Below are 26,171 nucleotides of genomic sequence, written 5' to 3'. Positions count from 1 at the left end.
GGCTTCATAAAATATTGAGGCTGTTATTAGTATGTGGGCTGACAAATTAGTTGTCTATTAATAGCTCTGTATCATGCTTGAAGATTCGGTCTCTGTTTGCACTTTGAATTTTGAAAGAGTAGCCTATTTTGATTATGGTTGCATTTATTGTCTATACGACTAAGAAAGAACTGTGTCGTTTATTTTTTGTTATTTATAATATATTTTGTCATTTATTTAGATTTTAATCTAAATGCAGTGGTTGCCTCTAATTTAAATGGCTGTACCTATAATAGAGAAAATAAACATCTTGTTCATGTACTCATATTATCATTCATTCTTGTCCCTTGCTTAAGGTGTAAACTAAATATATTAAAAAGGCTTTCAGAATCAGCCCATTTGCTTGTAAAACATTGGCAATCAAAATTTACCATGAAGAATCAATATCTGTCTTACATGCTACTTTTTCTGAAGAGTGATTTCAGGTGATCTTAAAAGGTTAGTTCACCAAAAAAATGAAAATTCTGTCATTATAAACTCACCCTAATGTTGTTCCAAACCCATAAGACCTTTGTTTATCTTCAGAACACAAATGAAGATCATTTGGATTTAATCCAAGATCTTTCTGATCCTCCTATATTTACTGGATATGCATTTTCAATGCACAGAAAGGAACCAAAAACATAGTCAAAATAAGTCAATGTGATATAAGTGGTTCAATCATAATTATATGAAGCTGCGAGAATACTTCTGTGTGCAAAGTAAACAAAAATAACTTTATTCAAAGATTTATCTATGGGAGATTCAGAAATCCAAAATATCTTCATTTGTAGATAATTAATGACAGAATTTAAATTTTGGGTTGAACTAAACCTTTAAGCAGCAGTGAGCCTCACAAATACTTAAATCTGATTGAGTTAAAACTGTTTGAACTTTATTAAAAAAAACATTCACTGATATATTGTCTTAACTACACTTTGTTCATTTTGTGCTTTTGTTCCTTTGTTTATTGGTCTTAGAGATAAGCCTGATGTGAAAGTGTCACAAACATCCTGAAAAAGTAACCTTGTTAAAATACATTTCTTAAAATAAAAGTATCGAAAAAAGTATCGTTCGGAACCGGTATCGAATTCAGGGTATCGGTATCGGTATCGGTATCGGTATCGAACATTTTGGAACGATACCCAGCCCTACATATACGTTTATTGAAAATGTCTGTTCAATCACTGATTAATCATCTAAAGTTTCAGGAAATAGCCCATAAGCTATATTAATTAAAACTACATTGCATCAGTTAAGTTTTCCATGTCATTTCATTTTAATTCTGCTTCATTAAATTCTAATTAGAATTTTCCATCCTGTTTGCCAATTTAAAAAAGTATTCTTAATTCTATTCCAAATTACTCACCAGGATGCAAAATAATACAAATATGTCATTGTCAAATATGAAATTTTCAGTGTTTTGAAAAAAATATATGTATATATTAATTCAAACGTGTCCAACATATAAAGAACTCTGCATTTTTCTTCTCCTAGAAACATCGATTGTGCATCATTGATACCTTGCAGCATAGTTTTTGTTATATTTTTGTCAACAATATTGGTTTATTGTAATGCTTCTCTGTTTATAACCTCATTCAGAGACTCAAACTAAGCAGAAATATCAATCAGATGAGAGATGGCATGTAGTAGATTGTGTTGGACAGGTTTAACCACAACTTTTTGCTCGTGTTGATCATTTAGAGGCCTTGAAAAATATTTAAAAAAATAATACAGTAAAGATAGGGTTAAAACTTGCCTGATAAAAACCTAAAGCCAGTCTCAATTTACACACTAAGGAACTATCCTATGCTGTTTTGTAGTTTTGATCACACTAACTTTAAGTCCTTAAGATTTAAAAAGTCTTACGTTTAGTTGTATCAAATTTAAGGCCATAAAAAGTCTTAAATTGTACAAGAAAGTAATAATTATGGTTTCAAGAGGTCTTAAATTTGGGGACGGAAACACCAACATTGCGATATGACTTAATGTGACAATTAAACTTCAAAAGATGATTATATTTCAGCCATTCCAAAAGCGCCACCTGCTGGCAGAGAATGAATGTGGATTTTCAATAAGCCTGTTGATTTCATTCAGACCAATGTGAAAATCCCCCTATGTTTTTATCCTGCAAACACGCAACGCTCTTAAATGTGAACTGGTGCATCAATAGGAAGATAAAGCATTATAAAAATGATAATAATATAATAATTTAATTTATTGATAATAATTATTTAAATTAATGTCATTATTCATTTTGACTCATCCATTATCTTAATAATGGTTTAAAGGCTAAAATGTAAGGTCTATAATTTTCTAAATCTTTTTGTTGTTGTGAAAACTTGTATCTGAACTGTAAATCATGCTTTTTACAGTCATTTTACAGTTTAATGTTACTATAAACATTGCCCTACCCCGCTCATATGGTAATTTATTTGTGCAGGTCTTAAAAAAGGTCTTACAAAGTCTTAAATTTGAGCATAAAACCCTGACTAAACATTGTACATTTTAAAAGTACTTTAAATCTCAATTATCCACTTATTTATCAGAAAAAAAAAAAAACAGTGTCAAATATTTGACACTTAAGACTCTAAACTTGCAGCTTTACTAATGTAGTGGAGACTCCGATACTGGGTGACAAAATAACCATATAAAATGTATATATTAGATGTTAAAGTATAAATGCATACTGTAAAGGGCAACATTTGGGCACAACTTTAGTTCAGTTGTAAACTGTAACTGCTAACGCAATAAAGCAGGAAGCATGAGGTAAAACGCGGGCTGGACCAGCAGCTGGACTTCCACTAAACACTTTAACGCGTCTGTATGTCTGCAAAACAACAACGGCACTGCCAGAGCAGCACAAATGTTTATGGTGCGTGATTTCTGGGCTTCCTAATCACAGGAAAAGTGCCTGTGGGAATTTCTGCCGCCTGGATCAGATTGTGTCTCATTTACTCCAGCTATATGCTGCTGTATGCCAGCAGATCTCAAACCCACCGCTCTGCGTATTCTCTACGTCTTCCTTATTTACACACCCGATCCTGATCATCAGCTTGTTAAGAAAGAGCTGCATGAACTGAATCGTGTGTGTCAGATGAGAAAATTGTGAAATGTGACAGTCCCTGGACAAGGACTGAATCGATGAATTGTGCTTTTCTCTGTGGCTGTAGTTTGAGTGATGCTCCCACAGTAACACAAGAATACTTTCCTATTTACAATCACCCAATGCAACACAGCAAGTTGCATCAAGAAAATGTTTCTTGTGTTGAATTTAGGACTGTCCAAGTTAAAGCAATAATAGCAACATGTTAACACAGCACCATTAACATGGGTTCTATTGACCCTATAAACCTGTAGTTGAAGCCAGGGTTGCCATTTGCAACTCCAATCCAATTATCACAAAGAGCTTTGTGCTTTATTACTTCTGATACGGTCTCAGCTTTCAAATCCTGTACATTTTATTACAAAATTCAACCAAACAATGCCGTTTTGATGCTTTTAAGTGTGGTGTGACAGATCGCTGTAGCAGCTTTAGTTCAAGCAGCATGAGTCTCTTCTACTATGATAAAAGTTACTGTGAAATAAACAAAATTGAACATCAGAGACTATGTTAAAAGATACTGTACAGCCTGATGTATCATGTCTCATATCAATCAGCTCAATCAGCGTTTCAACCAAAAGTGAGACATCAAATAAAACAGCTTGTGAACAATTACCTCAGAAAAGTTATCCAGTGTTCAGTTTGTTAGTTAGCAGTTAATTGTGTATGTATGAATAAATCTGTCATGAAGACAAGCTACCTTATCAAAACTACCTTATGCAATTGAGTTGTAGGCTTTACATATATTTACAAGTATTTGATTATTATATCTAAAAATAAATAGCATTGAATATAATAGTTTTGTTGTTCATTTTAAGCTGTAACGTAATAAATGAGAAGATTACTTGTATAGTCGTTGGGAGAGGTTTTTTTTTTCTTTTATTTGTAGTTTTTTTTTTTTTTTAGATAATCCAAATTAACGGTATTTACCAATTTTTACTAATTTTAATCTTTACCAATTAACGGTAAAGACATTTCATATTGGTGCATCTCTCATTTTACATATTTGCGTATTATATATTCAAAGCTATAAACAAATGCTATTTTTAATTTAGAAGATATACTGTGCTGTTTAAAACATAAATCCTATTTGCAAATGTTTCAAAAAATATTTTGGCAGAAAGAAAAATTTTTACCAAATGGGCTTCAACATTAACTTCAAAAACGTCCGTTTTTTTATATTTTCACAGGAAAAACACTCGATATTCAATTTCAACTTAACTGCAGCAAACCCATCGGTGGTGATCATCACCTCCAGCAGCGCACACACCGCCCTGCTTCTAGACAATCCTGCAGTGAACATCTACGTAAGTACCAACGCAATCAGTGTTTTCATTTGTAATTCCCGCCAGAGTTCAATAAAAAATAACACGTTGTTCATGAAAAGGATGCATCCAGATCTACATTTGTTGACGAGCTGCCAGCACAAAGACACTTGCATCCACATCTTTATTTTTAACAGTGGAACAAATGGTGTGTCGCGTGGGAGCCGTTGGCAGGTGTCTGACAATAAAAGCAGCTACAGCTGCACACTTTCAGCTCCGTTTTGAGAGGCAATTAACCTTGTTTGTTTAGCCCGTGACCCCATGAGAATTTGCAAACAGACTTAACTAGTGTCGAATATGGATGTGCCAGAGCTCTCGAAACGAAACAACCCAGTCTGACACAAGCGGTGCTGCTCCACGATTTGTTTTCTTCAATTTGTTCTTTCCACCGCTGAACCTTGTTAACCTGTATTAGATTGTTGTGGAACAATGCGCATTGGAATTACAGTGCAAAGCGAAAGGGAGCGAACGTTTATTTCCTTGCAAGGTGGGGAAATTCAGCTCCACCCCAAATGTGACTGAATCATGAGCCAGACTGCGAGATATTAAAAATGCAGTGTGTTATGATGGGAGAATCTGATGGCCTGGGGGAGACACGCAATGTCTTGAGTCTGGAGAAACAGCATCTGTTGTTCTTGAGTGCTCTTATCAATGAGATGTGGTCAGGCCAGGCAGAGAAACACTGACCATTTGCAAAACCAGTCTGAATCCATCACAACTTTTTCGCTCAGTGTCTCTGAAACAACTCAACAGGCAGAGACAAACATATGCTTTTGACAGTTAAACAGCTGAGTCCAAGCCTCCATTTCAACTCAAAAACATAACTTTAGAATTAACAAACATTGAGTTGCTTCATTGAAAACTTATTGTATTACTGTTTTAAAAGATCACTGTATTATGTAGAGTTTTATGAGAGAGTGGTGGTCTGAGCGATCGTGATTAACTGCATCTGAAACAGCATTCATTCTTCATATTCAGTGTAGTTTGAATGTCTGCTGAGGAAAGCATTTTCTTTGTCATAATGTTAATATCGTTAATATCATCTGTTAAAGGTGATTTCTGATAACAGCGCTGTTCAGTGCATTTGTTAGCTGTGTTAAGCTGTTGTTGAAACTAAAAATACCTTTTTTCAATTTTTCAGTATAAAAGTCTGAAGGCGGAACAATGTAACTAAAATTACCATCACGAACATTTCTTAATACGAAACACTTTTAAATGCTACTGTTATTTATATAAAATATTATTTACTGAATAATAATATTGAATAAACACAACAGCCATAATAAAAGTTGCTAGGCAATTCAGTCAAAATTACACAGGCAACGCTCTGACATATAGCATTGAATTAATGTAGGGGAGAGCGGGGCACAACCTAACACTTTTTGAATTTCGCGGTTTATGTAAATCCACTTGGGGTTCAGAGTAAAATTTTTATCCACATTATTTTTACACTTGTCTAGTACAAATATGTCGCTTTGTTTCATATTTACAGTGTATACGTTTTTCGTTATTTACCTCAAAAGAAAGGAAGTGAAACGTGACAACATGCCCCGTAGGTGGGGTACATTGTAACATCTGAAGGGCACGTTGTAACACGACCATATGGCAGCTTAAAATGTTATCTGATCGAATGAAAAAAATATACACAACAAACTAAAATAATTTGTCAGTAAAATACATTTTAACTTTTTCAAATGAAGTAATGACGTTTTTTTTTTAAATAAAAATAATCTAATTTTGGAGTTTGACAATGGACACCTCGCAACAATGCTTTGAACGGCCCTGATCGCAACACACAGCTGTACAGTAGTTCAAAACAATGTGGACAAATAAGTGAAACACATTTAGACATTCAGAAAAACACTCCCCTCCCTCCACACACAGCTCTCATAAAACAGGACACACATAAACGAGCCAAAATGCTTTACGTTTGTTGAAATAATAACATCTGAACATTAAACATTGATTGTCAGCCTTTATTCACCTGTTTCTTGTGGTTTCTTATCAAAATCCTTAGAAGTAAGTAGTGTAAATTGCATCGCTAATGTCATAGAATAGCATAGTTTAATAACAGCGGGGCATATTGTCACACAGTGTTACAACGTTCCTCATCTGCGCGACCGGAGTTTAAAACAGGTTAGTGTCTTCTGCTGGTTTGCCAAGAATTAATAAACTGATAAATAACAAATTGGAGATTAAAATAACAGCAGATTTGTCTAATTTTAAATGAATACTATGGCAAAATAAATATTCAGCGATATCTTAAAAATGCTTTTGAATTTTTGGCGCTCTTTTTTTCTCTACATAGTGTTCCTATGGCAACTAGTAAATATCGTAAATTTGGTTATGCTAGCATGTGTGGAAATATTTGAACCACGTGTGTTACAATTAACCCCGTGTTAGGTTGTGCCCCGCTCACCCCTAAACATGATGAGATTTTGCCAAAATAATTTGCTCTGGAACAAATAATAGATTAATGAGACCAAAGACTGCCTGTTAGATTTACCCAAAACAAATTATACCTCATATTTAACCCACTACAGAGACATCAGAGCCAGCTGTAAATTCCCGAAGAAGTCTTTGTTTTTTTTTAATTGTGATGATTTGGCTCACATTTAACAAAATCCCACCAATTCACGATATCAACTAATTAGAATATTTCATAAGACTAATAAAAGAAACATTTTAGTGTATTGTTGGCCTTCTGGAAGGTATGTTCATTTATTGTATATAAACTCAATACTCGGTAGGGGCTCCTTTTGCTTTAATAACTGCCTCAATTTGGAGTGGCATGGAAGTGATCAGTCTGTGGCACTGCTGAGGTGGTATGGAAGCCCAGGTTGCTTTGACAGTGGCCTTCAGCTCATCTGCATTTTTTGGTCTCTTGTTTCTATTTTCCTCTTGATATTACCCCATAGATTCTCTTTGTCAATGATTGTCTTTTGGATAACTGTCAGATCAGCAGTCTTCCCCATGATAGCCTAGTGAACCAAACTGAGAGAACATTTTGAAGGCTCAGAAAACCTTTGCAGGTGTTTTGAGTTGATTAGCTGATTGGCATGTCACCATATTCTAATTTGTTGAGAGAATTGGTGAGTTTGTTAAATGTGAGACAAAATCATTACAATTAAAAGAACCAAAGACTTATGCTGCGTTCCAGGCAGGTTTTTTAACTGGTAAATCACCACTTCAAACCACGACTCACGACTTTGTAGCGTTCCAGGCAAGTCAAGCCAAACTGCCTGGGCACATTTATGAATTATTATTATTTTTATATTATTATTAATTTGATTGCAACATTATATTGTCCTAAGCTCTATTTTTTCCACCGTGTACTACTTGCATAAACACCGCACCCGTAGGGGCTGACGTTGTTTCGCGGGCTATATTACATCAGAACTCGGAACTGGGAGTACATCGATCTAGTACGAGTTCAGGAGTGGGAAGTCACGGGTTTGACTGCCGTTCCAGTGCACTTTCACTGATAGAAGGATGGAAAAACATGGGTTACGGGTTGCCTGGAATGCGGCATTAAACTACTTCAGTCTGTGTGCATTTAATTTATTTAATATACGAGTTTCACAATTTGAGTTGAATTACTGAAACACACTTTTCCATGACATTCTAATTTACTGAGATGCACCTGTATATATATTTAGAGCATATCAGCACTGCTTTTAAATGTTTCATTAAACACAAGTCTCCTTCCGCCCCAAATTACAATTACTTTAAAATATTGCCACCAAGGCTGCATTTATTTGATCAAAAATACAGTAATATGAAATATTACAATGTATAATAAGTGTTTTCTACATGAATATGTTAAAATGTAACTTATTCCTGTGATTTTCAGCATGACATGAATGTCTAAGTTGCTCTTTTAGAAACATTTTTGTTTATTAGCAATGTTAAAAACAGTTGTTCTGCCATTTTTTTTAAAACCATGATACATTTTATTTTTCAGGATGTTTGATCAATTTACTCCTGATCAATTTACTATTTTTTTTTAATTAAATTAAAAAATAAACAAAATTGTCTTTTAAATAAAAACTATTACTAAATTAATATTTATTCCATATATTATGCTACAGTTTTATGCAATGTTTTGACTATTTACTCACATTTGCTCACATGGTGAATATTGATTTTGGACCTTGGTGTCAAGTTTCAATATTGCATCCAAAGCAGTGCAGAATAAATGTAATTACCAGCATTCTGACGTTCGTTCACCACATTTCACACCTGTCTGCAGCTTGAAAGAAGCTCTTTTGATGGAGACATTGCATGTTATTGTTCTCCATTCTCTCTTCCATTCTGAAGCTACTAACCTGATGACATGAACAGGCTGAGAAAATATGATGAAAAAATCATGAGTGTCTGTTTTGTTGCTGAAACTTTCCCCCGTCTGTCAGGACTCTCTTTCTGTGCGCTGTGATGATTCTGTTTCCTCCTGTCATCTGTTCAGTGGATTAAAATCCAGACATAATGCTCTGGTATGCTGTCTATCCTCTTTTTGAGACAATCAGCTAAGCCGTTAATGTCATGTGACTGATGATTTTCTACAGCGTGCAAACAACAATGCAAAAAATCATAATCATCTTTGTTGTCTTTATGCCGAACCTTGTTTCTTATTTTTTTTTTCTCTTGATTTGTGGGTGAAGTGTGACCTGATTGTCTGTTCTTGAGATTCATCATCACATCACACGTTTCTGTTTGCGTCATTGGAATTGTGTCCTGATTTTGGTTGCTCTCGGTCAGGCTGCTTCCTGAGGTTTTGATGTGTCATCCAAGACAAATGCCCATCAATCTACAGACGCCTTATTGTGCTTCACATGAGCTCTTGTCTACATGCCTTCCTGTCTCAAATACACATGAAAATTTTAATCAGCCTGAGGTCTTGCTTCAATAAAGTCTGCAGATTCCTTCCAGCTTCGTAAACACAGAGACGCTCATTTGTATGTTTACCTCAGGTTGGTGTTTCTCATCATACATACTGCATAGTTTTGCTGACTTGAATGTGGTCAGGTGTGTGTATGTTGGCTATTTCACAACGGCTCTGAATGTGGCTCATCCAGTCAGAATTTAGATGCAGTCCGTTTGTTGTGATTAGGCCACAAGTAATCACAATATATTTAGACCAGCAGCATGACTGTAAATGTGATTTATATTAAGAGGCCCAATAACCACATTTTAGTTGAAATATAAAAAGTATACATCTCAATTAAAATAAGTGATGATATAAAAGTTACTCAAAGACTTTGATCAGCCTTAGCCTTATCTGCACACTTTGAAGGTGACTTTTATGTAAAACATACAACTGTTCTTGAATTTGTGTCTGCATAATATAGAGCTCTGGATATAAATCATGCTTCATACTGTAAATATAGCAAGGTTGTTGTCTTGGCATTGGTAACTACACACTGCAACAAGGCAGTTTGCTTAGGTTTGGTCCCAGAAGGAAGCCTCTTCTGAAGCTGGCTCACAAGAAAGCCCACAAACAGTTTGCTGAAGACAACCTGTCCAAGAGCATGAATTACTGGAACCATTTTCTGTGGTCTCATGAGACTATAAGATAAACTTGTTTGTCTCAGATGGTGTCCAGCATATGGGGTGATGCCCTTGTGAGGAGTACCAAGAAAATTGTGTCTTGCCTACAGTCAAGCGTGGTGGTGGTAGCATCATGGTCTGGGGCTGCAAGAGTGCTGCTGATACTGGGGAGCTTAAACACACCACCAAGATGACAACTGTCTTGCTGAGGAAACTGAAGGTGAATGAGTGGCCAAGTATGTCTTCAGACCTGAGCCCTATTAAGCAACTGTGGGGCATCCTTAAGCGTATGGTGGAGAAGCACCATGTGTCTGGTTTCCAGCAGCTGGAAGAGGATCTCAGCCATAACCTGTGCAGCTCTCGTCAATTCCATGCCCAGGATGATTAAGGCAGTGCCATATAACAATGGTGCTAATACAATATATTGACACTTTGGACAAGTTCACTTAGGGTGTACTCACTTTTGTTCATGACTATGAATGGGTGTGATATTAGGCTAAGTTTTTATATTTGTAAAAACAGCATTACTTGGCTCTTTAGATACATTTTTTACAAGTTTTTGTGTAGGAGGATGCATGTTATTTTGCTTTGTCCCATGCACTACTCATTAAATTTGAATGAGAGTAGAATATAGTCAAATCATAGAATTGTAACATTTTGTTATCCTATTAATGTTTTGTTAAATAAGAGATTACTCAATTTGAGTGTAATGATCATTTGGTATGGGAAATTAAGACATTTTTTTAGTATTGTGAAGGTTGAAAGACACTCTGTGGTGATACTGTCCCTTATAACTTGTGCTGTACCAACACACACACACACACACACCTTCAAGTAGTAAAAATGTTAAATGGTAAATATGGTGAAATATTATTACAATTTAAAGTTAATTTTTTTTTATGTGAATATATGTTAAAATATAATTTATTACGGTGATCAAAGCTAAATTTTCATCATCATTACTCCAGTCTTTAGTGTCACATTAACCTTTAGAAATCATTTTAATATGCTAATTTGCTTCTCAACAAACATTTCTGATTCTTGAAAGCAGTTGTGCTGTTTCATAATTTTGTGAAAACTTTGATACATTTGATTTTTCTTTGATGAATAAAAACATTTTATTTGAAATAGAAATCTTATGTAACATTATATGCATCTTTATTGTCATTTATGACCAATTTGATGCATCCTTGGTGAATAAAAGTATTAATTTTTAAATTTTGTTTATGCCAAATGAATGATAGTATATCAGTGTTTCCAAAAAAAAAAAAAAAGAATTTCTGCGTTTTTCATTTCGAGAGCAGAGAACACACTCCTTTGAAATATTTTAATAATGTGTAATTTTCTTTACACTTTACTTTAATAAACAGTAGTTGAATTCCAGGGGAAAGGCTGTCAAAAAGTCAAACACTGCCATCTAGGATATCTGTGAGAAAGTGTCTGACTGTAAAAAACAGGCTTTAAACAGCATTATGAAATATTTGACATGAAGCATATAATATTGTATCTTATCCAAAAAGTAAACTCATTTACATCCATTTTACAGGTAACAAATGGAACCTCAATGACGTTTATCCTGCCAAATAGAGGAGCTCAACAAACAAACTTGGCCCCGTTCGCAAATGGCGATTCTGAGCTTCTGAAATGGGCAGAAGAGACGTTTGGTGGAGTCACGTCCTTCACCACAGCACAAGATCCCATAGACATCTCTTTCACTGGGATGAAGGGTGAGATCATGCTCTGCATCGATGTATTTGGCTCTTAAGATGCATGCATTACCAGTGATCCAGTCATTGTAAAACACTGAACTCTTACAGGAACACAGAGACCCTTGATGTGTGAACTGAAGCCAGAAACTCAAGCACATAAACAGTTAATTGAGCTGACACTGACACCTCCAGATGGTGAGCTCAAATCATGCCACACAAAGAATTCTGGAGAAGCGATACATGTGATCAATATTCCTGATGACGTCAAAATAAGGTAATCCTCATCTCGCAGCTTCACTCTGGAAATGGGTGGTTGCTGGAGTTTATAGATGCCCATATGCCAAACTCAGCACATTCATTCAGTCGTCCAAAATGCAGCTTTTGAAATTATTAAGATAGTGTTTCACTTCAAATACAGAATTGAAGTTGAGTTTTTTTTTATTTTTTTATTTATTTTAAAGATGGTTTAGTTTAGTCTCAACCCCTCTGGTGTCACTCATCAAGGGCACTCACATATTCTAATAAATGTCTAGGGTCAAAAGTTTAAGGTTGAAATGTGATCAGCCCATGTGTGTAATTCTGGTCATGTGGCATTTTTCTTTCAGACGTGTTTCTGTGCATTTACCATTCAAGTCTAAAGTGGTATTAAGAGGTCCAGCAGACACTGAGTGGACAATCCTTGACAATCACGATATCAGCTTCCTGGTGAGAATGACTCACAGAATAAAAATATAAAAAGGGACTTTTTATCTGATGTGTTTTTTTGTTATTGTAATCCATAGTTTATAAATTGCAATTATGACTTTTGTAAATTGTAATTATGACTTTAGATTAATAACAATTGTGAGATAAATATAGCAAATTTAAAACTCACAATTCAGTTTATACACTGACCAAAATTATAAATGTAACACTTTTGTTTCCCCCCCCCATTTTTTATGAGCTGAATTTAAAGATCTAAGACTTTTTCTATGTATGCAAAAGGCCTATTTCTGTCAAATATTGTTCACCTGCTCAAGTGGCCTTTTATTGTGGCCAGCCTAAGGCACACCTGTGCAATAATAATGCTGTTTAATCAGCATCTTGATATGCCACACCTGTGAGATGGATGGATCATCTCGGCAAAGGAGAAGTGCTCACTAACACATATTTATAAAAGGCATATTTCTCTCAAATATTGTTTGTGTACATAAAGTCTTAGATGAGTTCAGATAAAGGGCAAAAACAAAAGTGTTGTGTTTATAATTTCATATCTTTAGTTGGACTTTAGCACTACTTCTGCACAATATTAGTTCCAATTCAGCAATACGTTTGCAGGGTATTTTTATTAAGTACATAATATGTAAATGTATTTGTAGTATACTTAGCATGAAATAAATGTATTTTAAATACATTTTAGTATATTTATTTTTCACTAGGGGTAAGCTTGCAATTCCAAGATAAAAGTAGATGTTTTTCTCATATTCACATTTTTGTTGTGTACACAAATTCACAATTTCAAGAAAACAAAGTAGAATTATGAGATACAATTATTCTGTGTTGTAAATAATAAATAAAGGCTCAACTTTCTGAAAGCTTTCTACTGATGGATGGTTTGCTCGGATAGGACAACATTTGGCCAATATACAGCTATTTGAATATCTAGAATCTGAGGGTGCAAAAAAAAAAAAAAAAAATCTAAATATTGAAAAAATCGACTTTAAAGTTGTTCAAATTAAGTTAGCACTTAAAAGAAAAATCTACAAGTTTGATTCATACAATGTATTTTTGGCTATTGCAACAAATATACCCATGCTACCTTTGTGGTCCAAGGCCACATATATAAGTACTTTTACTAGTGTAGAACAAATGAATCAGGCATTAAATATGAGCATGTATGTGCCTTTCTCTCTTACAGACTAACAATCTTATAAACTTAAATGAAATGAGGGTGCCTTCGCGCAAGACAATCTCAGATGACCCTACAGAAATCAGGCAGAAGGTGTTGTTTCACTACAACAGCACCTCTATCACCAGCTACTCTGAGATCCGTGTGAACGTGCCACACATCGAGCTGTGGATCAGGGACAACACAAGCTCCTCAGGTAATCTGCTTTGGATCTCCTTTCTCTCTTATTAGCCTGGACACCAGGTTTGTTCAGGAACCAGGCCTCATTGTGCAGTTCTAGGCTGATTTTACTGGTCAGCTCTACAGGACGACAGACAGACCCATTTGTCTATCAAAATATATGTTTGTTTAACTTTATCATCAGCTTTGTCTCAAATGAAATTCCTTAGAAGGAAGCAAAACAGACACAGGCGAGTCAATTGTTTTCATGCAGTGCAGAGCTATGAAATGAATGTGGAAAGCGGTTCAATTCATTTGATCTGGCAGTGTCTGCGTTCATATTGAGTCTTTTTCTCAGGAGAAAAGCAAGAGCATGGTAACTAAAGCAAAAGTCTCCATTTTGCTCTCTGTTTAATCTCATTTCTGTTTAGGAGAAGCAGCTGAGATATTAAATATGTAATCTCATTTGAGGTGCTTCTTCCATGCGGATTCTCTGTTCTTCTAGTCAAGCCAGTGCTTGAGTTTCCTCACAGGGCACTCAAAAACATTTAGGGTCAATCTGTTGAATTCTTATTAACATGCATGAAAACATATGCTTGTTGATTTGCCTGTGTCGTATATAAGCCCCAGCAGACATACACGTGCCGCTGAAGTGTTTCTGGTGTGCTCGGAGCAGTGGCACTGATTCCAGAAAAATCCTTCATAGCACGTTATTGAGTTTACGGTTTTAGCCTCAAGCTGCTGAAACGTTGCTTTTCTATTATGGAAAGCTGTTGCAATTTCGTTATGAGAGTTGTAAACCTTTATTAAACGTATTATTGAGACTGTTTGTCTGCTATCCAGCTTCTTCACCTTTAGTACCAGCAGAAGTCCAGCCTACAACACAAACACCCAGTTCTTCTTCAGTTCCTCTTCAGATGCAGCTGTTCTCATCTCCAGACTACAGGTCACCTCTGGATCCCAGCAGCAAGGTTCAGAGTGACAAGAGGCTTTATGCAGAGGTAGATGATTATCAGTTTTTAAACATCTACAGTTTATATACTTATTTTGTAAAGATTTCTGCATGACCCATATTTGCTTGTCCATTTTTGCAAAACAGTAAAATAACAGTACTAATATTTATGGTTTAATTTCATTGCTTTTAAACGTTAAACTAGATTGGCAGATTTTAAAACTTCTCATTTGTTGACAAGAGATTTATAAAAGGTTCTTATTATATATTTAAGAAGATGGTTGCATGTGTTGTGTTTTAAAGTGCACATTATAAGCAGAAATACTGAAAAATCACCCTCCTACATTAAATGGTCTTTATTGTGCTAAAGCACTCGAGTATCATAGCAAATGCCATAGATTGAGCTTCTGATATACCACAAGCGAAATGCAGACACCTCAGTTTGTTAAAACATGTATTCTTTCTCTTCACCAGATCTCAAGTGAGAACTTTGGAGGCAATTTCTTAACCATTAAGGTCACCAGCTGTTTGGTTCGTTCCATGCCAGTGGTGAGGAACATGCCGTTCAAAGAGGAGACATGCTACATTAACAACTGTCCCAAGAGACTCAGCTTCTCCTTCGAGATGCTTCAGGACCTACCATCCAGCTCGTGGGACCTTGAATGTGTAGTTAAACTTTGTCATGACAGTTTAAAGGTTTGTGGAATTCTGTTTTCCAGAGAGTGTAAGAAATGACTCTTTACAAAGCCCATATTACATTCCTTATCATCTCTTGTTCTTTTCTTCTGTGATTTAGTTTTGTACACCTGAAACACAAGTCAAGAGGAATGTGCAAGTCAAGCCATATATCCCAAACCAAAGTGAGTATGAGCTAATTTCATCTTGGTGCAGCAAGAAAAAAATTAAGTCAGGGTTTGAAATTAACACCCACCAACCTATGAAATGCAAGTAAAAATCAGCTATGGTGGGTCAAATCGCCAATTCTGCGGGTTACTTTTCAAATATTATGTTAATTAATTTCTTCTGGAAGTTGATGTAAGCCAAATCTGTGCAGATTTAGTGCAAATACTGAACTTGTGACTCACCATGATATATTAAATGCAGCCTTATTGCGCAGAATCTGCACATATCTAGGTTACCTGAACATACCAGTCACTATGCAACAAATAATGGTGTGGCAGGTGTTCTGGTTTTCTTTGCTTTGCACTGAAAGGCTAACACCGTGTCTACATCGGACGTGACAAAATACAATAGAACCTATTATAACTAGTGATGCTGTTAATATGGGGTTGACAATGCCAATAACTACAAATACAATGCTATACATATGATACAATGCTGATGTAGTGAGTGTAATACTAGTGGTTGTCTGATACTTGTTATTTTTTAAATTGTTGAGATCGACTGATCAATAACTTTATTTGTTTAACTTTTATTTTTTTAAACTTCATTTGTGAAAAATACTATGGTATTTTACTAGAATGCTAGAGTTTGCTATCTAAAGTATAAGTCTGTTTATTGACTATCAGGTTCATTTTCAAATTTTGAAAAATATTACTTAGTTGTGACGTATTGTCAAGTATGGTGACCCATACTCAAAATTGATGCTCTGCATTTAACTGTCACACAGCAGTGAGGAAGTGAACACTGTGAACACACACAGGAGCAGTGGGCAGCCATTGCTCCAGCACCCGGGGAGCAATTGGGGGTTCGGTGCCTTGCTCAAAGGGCACCTCAGTCATAGTATTGAAGGTGGAAAGAGAGCTTTTCATTCACAATCCCCACCTTCAATTCCTGCCGATGTGGGAATCAAACCGGCGACCTTCAGGTTACAAGCCCGATTCTCTTACCATTAGGCCATGACTGCCCAATTTCTTGTTTAGTAAAGCATAAAATGCTCACAGCAGCAAGTGTTATGTACTTTTAAATCTAATACTGTGATATCATAAATCTATATCAGTCAGCCACTAAATAATACAATGGCAGAAAATTAGATGTCCACAGAATTTCTTAAACATATTTATTGATATGAAGTTTATTTCTAATCATTTTCACCTTCAAATTGTCAGCCAGTGACAAACATCTAAAGGCTCAAATATTGTCCATATAAACATTGTGGAACATCTCTAACACACTTATAAAGTTGGTGTGGGTTTCCCCTAGGTGCTCCCACAATCTATGTAAAATGCCAATAATAAACACACAACACGGCTGAAATGGCCAGAAACATTTATTTTATGAACACAGGTTTGTTGGGTCATCTGTGTGCGTCAGCTGCTACAAATTAATGTCTCAGATATTCAGGAAACTTGTGATACCCTATAACCTTGAACCCTGTAATACTGGATAACCTTGAGTCCCGATTTGGAAACATACAGGAAATAAATCCTCCCATTCGAAAACACCATTCAGCAGTGCTCGTTTCAGAGCACAACAATGGGACGACGCACCATTGTCCCAGATTCAAGCTACTCCCATCTCACCTCAGCAAAATTCCTGCTATTCTGGTGAAACTTGAGCCGGCGTTGCCCCCCTCCATCCCACCCCACTCCCCACCGTCTTTGGCTGACGTCATCAGTCGTCATGTAGATGAGGTCAGGATATGAGGACGAGGACGACGGGAAGGAGGTGTTTATAGGAAAGCCTGCTCGCTGACCTTGTGGCCGCAATCAGAAATAATGAGCCAGTGGGGGATTTATTGTGTCCGAGGTCTGGTATGCTCGGCCTTTCCGAACACGGGGCCCGGGTCTCTATTGTCAGCCGCACACAAAGAAGGGAAGGTGTTGTTCTTCAAAAGGGAAGACGTCCCCGGGAAGATGAGTCAAGAAAAACTCTTGCATTCCTTGCTGCCGGCCACAGCGAAAGACTGCTGCACTCTGCACAAACACTGACACGGGGTCATGTTTCTGCAGGATGCTACGTGCTCTGATCCGTCTTCATCCACATAGTTTTTTCCTTCACTGTTCTGCATTTGGGAAAATAGACAAGGTTTCTACAGTTTGATGTGATTCTTGATGTTGGAGGCGTTTTCCCCAGTAGGGCACCTCTGAAGGTCCAGAGATCAGCATCAGGACGCGGTCAGTTTGAAAACTCTAAGTAGAAAACAGGTTGTAGGATCTGTTAGGAGGCGCCTGTGTTTTGGAGGATGCGAGCCCTCAGGCTGTCCTTCCTGTTTGAGGGGCCGAAGTTCATCCCCTCCTGACCACCTGCTCTGCCATTTCCTGCCTCTGTTTGCTCAGCTCAGACTTTCTGACCAAACACACAAATAAAGCTGATATTTGGTGGAAGATCTGCTGCTGCCTTGGGGAAGAAAACAAATAAAAAAGGACATAAAACAGACCCCTTCCTGTGGGGCCAAACCAAAAGTTCTTCAAGCCCCTTGGGAACCATTATTTGAGCAACCGAGGTGTTTTTGATAAACACACTCTCTGTCTTTGCAAAGGTGCCTGGCCTTAGCAAACACCTCGCCATCAAAATGCTAGATTACAGAGACATGTTCTTGAGCAAAAACAAGCAGTTGCCATTGACCTTCCTGCTTCCCGTCATTGTCATGGAGAGGAAGATGAGAGTGTGCGTGTGGAGCAGCATATATGAACACTGGGACGTGGAGGTCATATGGTGCAGTTGTATGGAGAGGATGCAGAGTGGGCGCCACAGGACTCAATCCGCCCATGGAGACAAATGATGAGCCTTTAACCCACTTGCAGAAACATGCTTGGACTTCTGATGCACTTGAGGACCTCTGCTGTGTTTGCTTCACTTTTAACCTGAGCTTTTTGTTGAATGACCTTTGAGAAGTTGGGCTCTTGATTTCATCCAGTGTTGGCAAGTAACTAAGTAGAGATGGTACTAGCTCAGCTACATTTGTCAATAGCGTGACTGTAGTTTAGCTGTTTTTTTTAAAGCAGTGTAGTACTATTAAAGTACAACTTTGTACTTTATGTGCCCTTAAAAGGTTTGTAGTAGTACCTTAAGGGAATATATGTGACCCTGGAACACAAAACCAGTCATAAGTAACACGGGTATATTTGTAGCAATGGCCAACAATACATTGTTTTGGTCAAAATTATTAATTTTGCTTTTATGCCAAAAATCATTAGGATATTAAGTAAAGATCATGTTCATTTAAGTTATTTTGTAAATTTCCAAAACGTAATTTTTTTTATTGGTAATATGCATTAAGAACTTTATTTGGACAACTTTAAAGGCAATGTTCTCAATATTTTGATTTCTGTGCACCCTCAGATTCCAGACTTCCAGACTGTTGTATCTAGGCCAAATATTGTCCTATCCTAAAACCACACATCAATGGAAAGCTTATCTATTATTTATCAGCAGATCCAGGGTCACATATTACTCCAAATGCGTCTTTAAGCAGCCAAGTTAAGGCTGCTCTGCCGGCTAAAAATTATTTGTATAGATGCAAGGCCGTATAAAATCCCAGCTAAATTATGCTTGCTCTGACCCACCTCAGTCCCTAGTATCAAAGAACTGTATAAAGGTGCAATAGCTGTGTAAATTCATTCATGCCACCTCTGAGCAGCATTATACGGTCTGTGTAAAGACATCTAAAGGTATTAACATGCCCCTTTTAGGGTGTTACAGTACAGAAAGTATTGCATCAGTGACAAGGTGCTGAAACCCTAAAGGTTTATTGCACATTTTTGTTTTTCTGACAGTGAAGCAATTTTTGTCAATGCAGAGTGACAAAACACTACATTAGCTTCACAGCAAGGAAATAATCAAATGCTCAGGGTGAAGAAAATGGCTTGTCTGGCAGTGTCTGTGACATTTTACATTTAATTTTTTTTCTTTATTTCTACATAATAATGTATTACGTAGTTGTGTGTTTGACTTTTTAGTTGTGTAATGTTTCATGCTAAAATATTGGCAGAGGAATCACAGTGTATTTCACTGGTTGAGCTAAGATGCAATTAAAATTTCACCATAATAAGAAGACTTTAATATTGTTAAGCATCCTGTCTGGGTTTGATTTATAAATAAATGATCAGCAGCAAATGCCTTTTGCTGAGAAACGTGGGCGACTATAATCTTCAGTGTGTGCAGCTCTGATCCACTCCAAAAGTACTTATTCGTTTTGAAATAAAATGTCGAATGAATTTAATTAACTGCATCTGTTAAAGTATTTTGACAGCCTTGAGATACTGTAAACCAGGGCTCTTCAACTCCAGTGCTGAGAGGCTAGTGTCTTGCTGAGTTTAACTCTAAACCTGACCAAACACACCAGAACAAGTTAATAAATGTGTTCAGAATTGCTTGCAAATGACAGAAAGTTGGGTGGAAAATTGGGATCGGTACTACAGTCGGCAGAACTCTGGCCATTTGGGACTGGAGTTAAAGAATCCTGCTCTAGGCAATGATTTCTCATGAAGCTGCTTATACAGTATGCATTGAGAAAAGCACTTTAGTAATACGATGGACTTAACTTAATGCTCTCAATAACTTTAGTGTAGTTAGTTAGAAGCTTTTAGCGTAGCTAGCTACTTTTCAAGGTAACTTCTTTCATAGTAATTTGACTGTAGTTCACATTATGAGTAGCCTGTACTGTGAACTAGTTTATCAAGCTTCAACACCATGACAATTAAATACCCTGTTGAAAAAAACCCCAGCATATGCTGGTTAGGTATGTTTTGAAGCATGGCTGCTGGTTTGAGCTGGTCCTTAGCTGGTCCGAAGCAACTATCTCCTGTTTAGGACCAGCACATGACCATCTTAAGCCAGCTCATGACCAGCAGCCATGCTTCAAAACATACCTAACAGCATATGCTGTTTTTCTTAACAGGGTAGGTCTAAGTCTACGGTTCAAATCCCGGACTAGCCCCCAATTTCGTACATCCACGGATTGACAGAGTTATCATTTTTAACTTAACCATGGGGAAAATCACTTTACAAAAGCATGGTAACAACTGTCTTTTACTGAATGAGGGAAAGCAATAATTTCTGAACTGAATATTTGCTCTGTTTTAGATCCGTGTTTTGAGTTCGGACTCTCGGCTGTTCTGGGAATCGCGTTTGGAGGATTTCTGATCGGAGTTCTCCTCACCGGCGCTTTATGGTTCATTAAGATACGCACAGGTAAGTTAGATGCATTTGGAATGAGCTATGTTTCGCAGAGCTTATGACTTATTTAAATACTGAAGCGTGAGAAGATGTATTTGGTAGAGTTTTCTCTGCTTCTTTAGCTTATGAGGGAAGAGGTGGAGAGAGCAGCTCTAACAAGCCTCGCGATGATTTCCCACTAGAAATAAGATGAAGCAGTTAAGTAAGGCCGCTGCCGCAGTACCTCCAGACTGATGATCTGTTTTTGTCTTTAAGGGACTTTTTGGAAAAGTCCTGAATATAAGTGATCCCTTTATGCGTTTTGTAATCAACGGTAACGTCTAGATCTCATGCGTGCATGTGTTTTAGGGCATCCTGTGGGTCTGGGAATGAGATCAACGGCGGCCGAGCTCTCAGGTAAACTGAACTCAAAACTCTAAATAAGTCAATCTTTTCCTCAGCACACTTCCTCTACTCCTTTCCTGTCGCATTTCCGTTTTACGGTGCGATCGCCGCACTCGATAGTTGCCGTGGAAATCTGTTTTTGTTTATTTCACTCAATATTCCCTGTGTCTTTTGTCCAGTACTCTCTATATCCGGATGCCCGTGTGGTCTGACCAAACGGCAGCCAGTGCCAACCCACCCGTCTCCCTCCGAGAACAGCAGCGCCAACGCCAGCATTGGCAGCACCCAGAGCACGCCCACCAGCAGCATGGCATAACGCCGTCGCCATGCGTCCCTCCGCTCCTAATGCTCTCTCCCTCTCTAAGCCATCCCGCTCCACGTGTCCCAACGTCCCGAGTGAGAGAAAAAGAGAGGCAGTAGCAGTCTTGAAACGTTCCCTGTACCTCACAATACTCCATTCGCTCACCCGGCTACGGGAAGTCAGTAGGGACGAAGAACAACAAAAAAAAAAGCTTGGCTCCCAGAGACAGGAAAAACAACGCATAACCCCCAGGAACTAACAGGAAATTCGTCGCATTCTTGCGCCGGTGCCTCTCTGATGGAGGCGAAATAAGATTTCACAGACAAACAACGGTCTGACGCATCAGTTCGCTTTCAGACACGGCTAAATGTGGCTCAAAGAGACGAGCGAACAAACGTCAGACCGCCTCATATCTAAACACTCAGCCAAGGACTGACAAGATGAAACATTCCAACAAATCAAACTATTGGACATAAACACAAAAGGAAGCGCATTTTTATTTTTAGAGTTCTTACTGAAAAGGCTGTCCCACATGGGACAGATTGGGAAATGGCTACCTCGGAGTCTCTGTGGATGTAGATTTGTTAAGCATTTGTTTGACCATAACTAGAAACAGTCCCTGAATCTCATGAAATATGTTAAACTGCGTCCTATTTAACTCCAAAATCAGTAGAAGGATTAAAAAGACAAAAGCAAGTATTTAAGGACATTACAGATTCCGGCCCTTTTTTTGCAATGTGACATTTTCTTCCAATCTCATTTTTTGAAAAAAAAAAAAAACTAAATACAAAATGCCTTTTGATTATGGAGTGAAATATGACCCAACATGTTTTCATGAGATTCATATGGATGTTTTTTTTTTTTTTTGTAACTTTGTTGTCATTGAGTGACAAAATATATTGTATTAATTACTTTAGTAATTAAGTAATTTTGAAGATATTGTTTGTGTGTGTGTGTGTGTGTGTGTGTGTGTGTGTGACTTTAGTTTGTAAATGCTTTAATCAGTGAATTCAGCAGAGTTTTCATAAATTGAGAACTGATTTGTTTTTTTAAAGAATTTGAATATTGGAAAACAAAGAAAAAAATGTGTCCAGTAAAAATGAGCCCAACAAATCCAAAACTCTCTTGTGATGTAGCTTTTTTTTACAACAGTATACTGTATGCTACACATTTCATGTGTATTTATTCATGTATTTGTACAGTACTGTAGATTACATTTATTTGTCTTTTTATATGCAAGCGCAAGAGACTATATAAAGTGGGTCAAAAAAAGTGGTATCATCAGTTATCAACCCTCATGTCATTCTAAGCTTATATGACTTTCTTTCATCTGATCACTAAAGGAGATGTTTAGCACAATGTTCACACTGCTCTTTTCAATACAGTGTACGCAGACAGTGAGACAGGAGCTGTCAGCCTTCAAAGAGGACACCATAAAAGTATTATTATAACCACATCCCAAGTCTTCTGAAGCCATTAGTTTTGTTGAAATCATTTTTAAGTCATGGAGGAAGATTTTCAGCGTGCAACAACTTAAATCGGGGTGTATTGCTGAAGTGTGTATAAAGCGTACTGCTGTGAACTGTTCCTTTAACATCAAGTGGATGTGAAAAGCAGGAAAATGCCACTGGAGCATTTGTGCAATATCTGTGGTATTACTTTGTGTTCATATCATTGTTTGTGTCTGTATGTTATTTTTTTTAATACTGCATTTGTATATTAACTCAACATTTGTACTGCATGTTCTGTTTTCTCTAGAACGATTTCATTTAAAGCACTTACCGTATGGTCATTATCTCAAGTCATATTTCTTCTGTTCTCCCCATTCTGAAGAACCATTTAATCCGGATGGACATACTTTAAATTAAATGATCAAAACAATGCCTCCTAATGTCATAACAGTTTATTTATTGCTTCTCCATTAATTTATTGATGTTCTGGGAATGTGCTGTTCTCAGAATTGCATAACGGCCCAAAGAAGCGGAAGCAGAAGTTGCACAAATGCAGTTTTGTCCAGCTTTGCTCTGTTGTTCCCTCTGACCCCAATCTGTGTGCGGTTTCTGGCCCTGAGGAAAATTATCATCACATTAAAACATTGCAAATGTATGATTGTGGCTTAGTGTTTAATATATATATAAAACTCTCTTTAAACAAATCATGTATATCATTTACAAATTTCAGCTTTCTAATTAACCCAACTGAGACATCACACATCGACATTCAAAAGTGTTTTTCTCACTTGTATAGTCAATTTGTGAAATTTATGCTGCATCCCAATTCACCTACTTATACTATTCCCTAAGTATGCTTTATTTTTGATCATAGTTGTATCTTTAACACTCTGACACATAGTTATACACATCCTGTATGCGTTTAAACTGTCACAGCGTTGTTGCAGATCAAATATAAGATAACATATATACGTTCAGCAGGTTCAATATAGTGGGAAATATTAGTCATTGACGTGCATGGATCAGCACTTTAAATTTTTAATGGAAACAGTAAAATATTCAGGTACCTTTGGGATACACGTCAACACATTATGATTTGGGACACGCTAATTCTATTTTCGAAAACTATTTAGGACGGATAGTATTTGAATTGGGATGCAGCATTAGCAATAGTGTACTTGTTACGTAATCAGATTACTTTTTTCAAGTAACTAGTTAAATTACAAGGAAATATGACTTTTTAAAATAACGCAAGTTACCTTTTCCCCCATTTATTATTTGAAAACTCCCCTGCCCCCTTGTTGAGAGAAATCGGGAGTAAGATGTTACTTCTGTTCTAGAATAAATGTGAACATGCATTATTCATCTCACTCACAAAAAAAAATTGGGTGCCCAAATTTTTGCACCTGTCTGTTTTTGTTATGATTCGCATTGCAATGTGTCTGTTGATTCAATAAATGTTATTTCAGAATTGACATATTACACACACACACACACACACACACACACACACACACACACACACACACACATGTTGGGTTTACATGTTTTATGGGGACATTCCATAGGCGTAATGGTTTTTATACTGTACAAACCGTATTTTCTATCGCCCTACACCTACCCTACACCTAAACCTAGCCCTCACAGGAGATTGTGCACACTTTTACTTCATCAAAAAAACTCATTGTGCATGATTTATAAGCCTGTTTCCTCATGGGGACCTGAGAAATGTCCCCACAAGGTCAAAATCTACTGGTATTCCTATCCTTGTGGGGACATTTGGTCCCCACAACGTGATGAATACCAGGTGCACACACACACACACACACACACACACACACACACACACCTCACATAGCTAGAACTGCAAGGTACTAAAAACAATACTAACTCCCTTAACAATCAGGCTATTGTCCTGAGTTTATTGTCCTTTTACTGGGTCTGAGCTTCCATTAAGGTCATGTCCACTTACCAAAAAAGATAAATATACAGCAAACCACATGCATATAAGTGTGCAAGACCTATAAGAATACAATACAATACAAACAGTGATGGATGGCAACTTTAAGGTCTCCTCAATCACAAAATTTAAATGTAAGGAAACATTCACATTTGAGGAAAAACTTTATTTGTTGGTATCTTTTTCTGCTGTTTCTAAACTTATAAAGCACACAGTGTCACAGTAACATGGCAAATGACCAAATCACCATGTGACGGCTTAGGTTGGGTTGGCCTAGCTGTCTGACTCTCATAGTTGTCCCATATACAGTAGATATATAAGAACATGATGAACTACGGTTGCAGGAGTTCATTTGAGATTACTTGTTTTTGTCTTCTCTGTTATCTTGCAACCTTGGCAATGTTAGCATCCATTGTTCCAAAGCACATGGACATTCTTCTAGACCCTGTTTATTGACCCTGCCATTCTGACTGGTATGTTAACAATTTTTGGTTTAGTAGGAACCTGGAGGAATGTGTGGCATCTGAGTTTAGGTTGTGATGACTTGAGTTAATTATATTGAGAGCATGTGTTTACGGAATGAACAAATAGTGCAATGAATATTTCTAAAGTTTTTCATTAAGTTTTTACAGAAAGAGTTTTGAATATGAAAGAATGTGTTCCAGTTGTTCAATGTTCAAGTTTGAAGAATTTCTCAAATGTGGCCTCGAAAGCCGTCATAGTGCTTAGTAGTAACTGATCACAAAAATGTAGTACTTGTAAATTGATTATCCCCCTAGTCCTAGACTAAAATCTAAGTCTGAGCTGATTTAACTGAAAGAAACTTGTATGGACTGATCTTAAAATATATCAGTGCCTTTGTTTTGTCTCAAGATGCACACCAGTAATGTTTTTTTTGAAGCATGTTTATAAAAATTACTTAAATGTCCTAATTGAACCATGGCCTATGGTTTAGTCTAAGCTCTGTCTATGAAACCAGGCCTATATGTTTAAAATGCTCATTATCAGATTGCAGTTACTGTTTTATGGATAATATGATTACAGATTATTCAGTTTAATTGATTTTGATTCACATTGTCTATGATCCATGCTTCTGAATTTGGGAACAAAAGCATCTCTCAGTTAATTATACAGTTAAATATAACACTCATAACTTTCACATCATTGCTGTTTATTTGATTCACAAACTTTTTTTTGTCAAACATCTTTGATCTAAAATATTTACTTTAGAAAATTAATATTTAGTTAGCATTTTTAAGTCATTTAACAACAAATCTGCTTGTTCACAGTTCT

General features: G+C 36.8%; 1 protein-coding gene across 4 annotated transcripts in view; it reads left to right on the top strand.

The window, feature by feature from the left end:
* The window catches only part of eng (endoglin), an 80,819-nt gene extending 57,246 nt beyond the window's left edge, over positions 1-23,573 (top strand). The window contains exons 4-15 of one of the 4 annotated variants that reach the window (XR_012355587.1): positions 4,312-4,428; positions 11,540-11,720; positions 11,811-11,976; positions 12,308-12,407; positions 13,600-13,786; positions 14,593-14,750; positions 15,176-15,397; positions 15,498-15,561; positions 20,690-20,797; positions 20,905-20,979; positions 21,131-21,178; positions 21,346-21,437. Coding sequence is in view for 2 of the 4 variants with exons in the window: in XM_073839967.1 (XP_073696068.1) it covers positions 4,312-4,428; positions 11,540-11,720; positions 11,811-11,976; positions 12,308-12,407; positions 13,600-13,786; positions 14,593-14,750; positions 15,176-15,397; positions 15,498-15,561; positions 20,690-20,797; positions 21,131-21,178; positions 21,346-21,482 (1,488 nt within the window). In the remaining 2 variants the exon portion in view is untranslated. Of the gene's footprint in view, positions 1-4,311; positions 4,429-11,539; positions 11,721-11,810; positions 11,977-12,307; positions 12,408-13,599; positions 13,787-14,592; positions 14,751-15,175; positions 15,398-15,497; positions 15,562-20,689; positions 20,798-20,904; positions 20,985-21,130; positions 21,179-21,345 lie in introns of all 4 variants that reach the window. The other 3 variants (XR_012355586.1, XM_073839968.1, XM_073839967.1) reach the window with 3 other exon arrangements.
* Positions 23,574-26,171: the final 2,598 nt, after the last annotated feature.

The sequence above is a fragment of the Garra rufa genome, chromosome 5, assembly GCF_049309525.1.
Source record: "Garra rufa chromosome 5, GarRuf1.0, whole genome shotgun sequence".
NCBI lineage: Eukaryota > Metazoa > Chordata > Actinopteri > Cypriniformes > Cyprinidae > Garra > Garra rufa.
The sequence above is the reverse complement of the archived record's forward strand: the minus strand, read 5'-3'. Positions and strand labels throughout refer to the sequence as shown.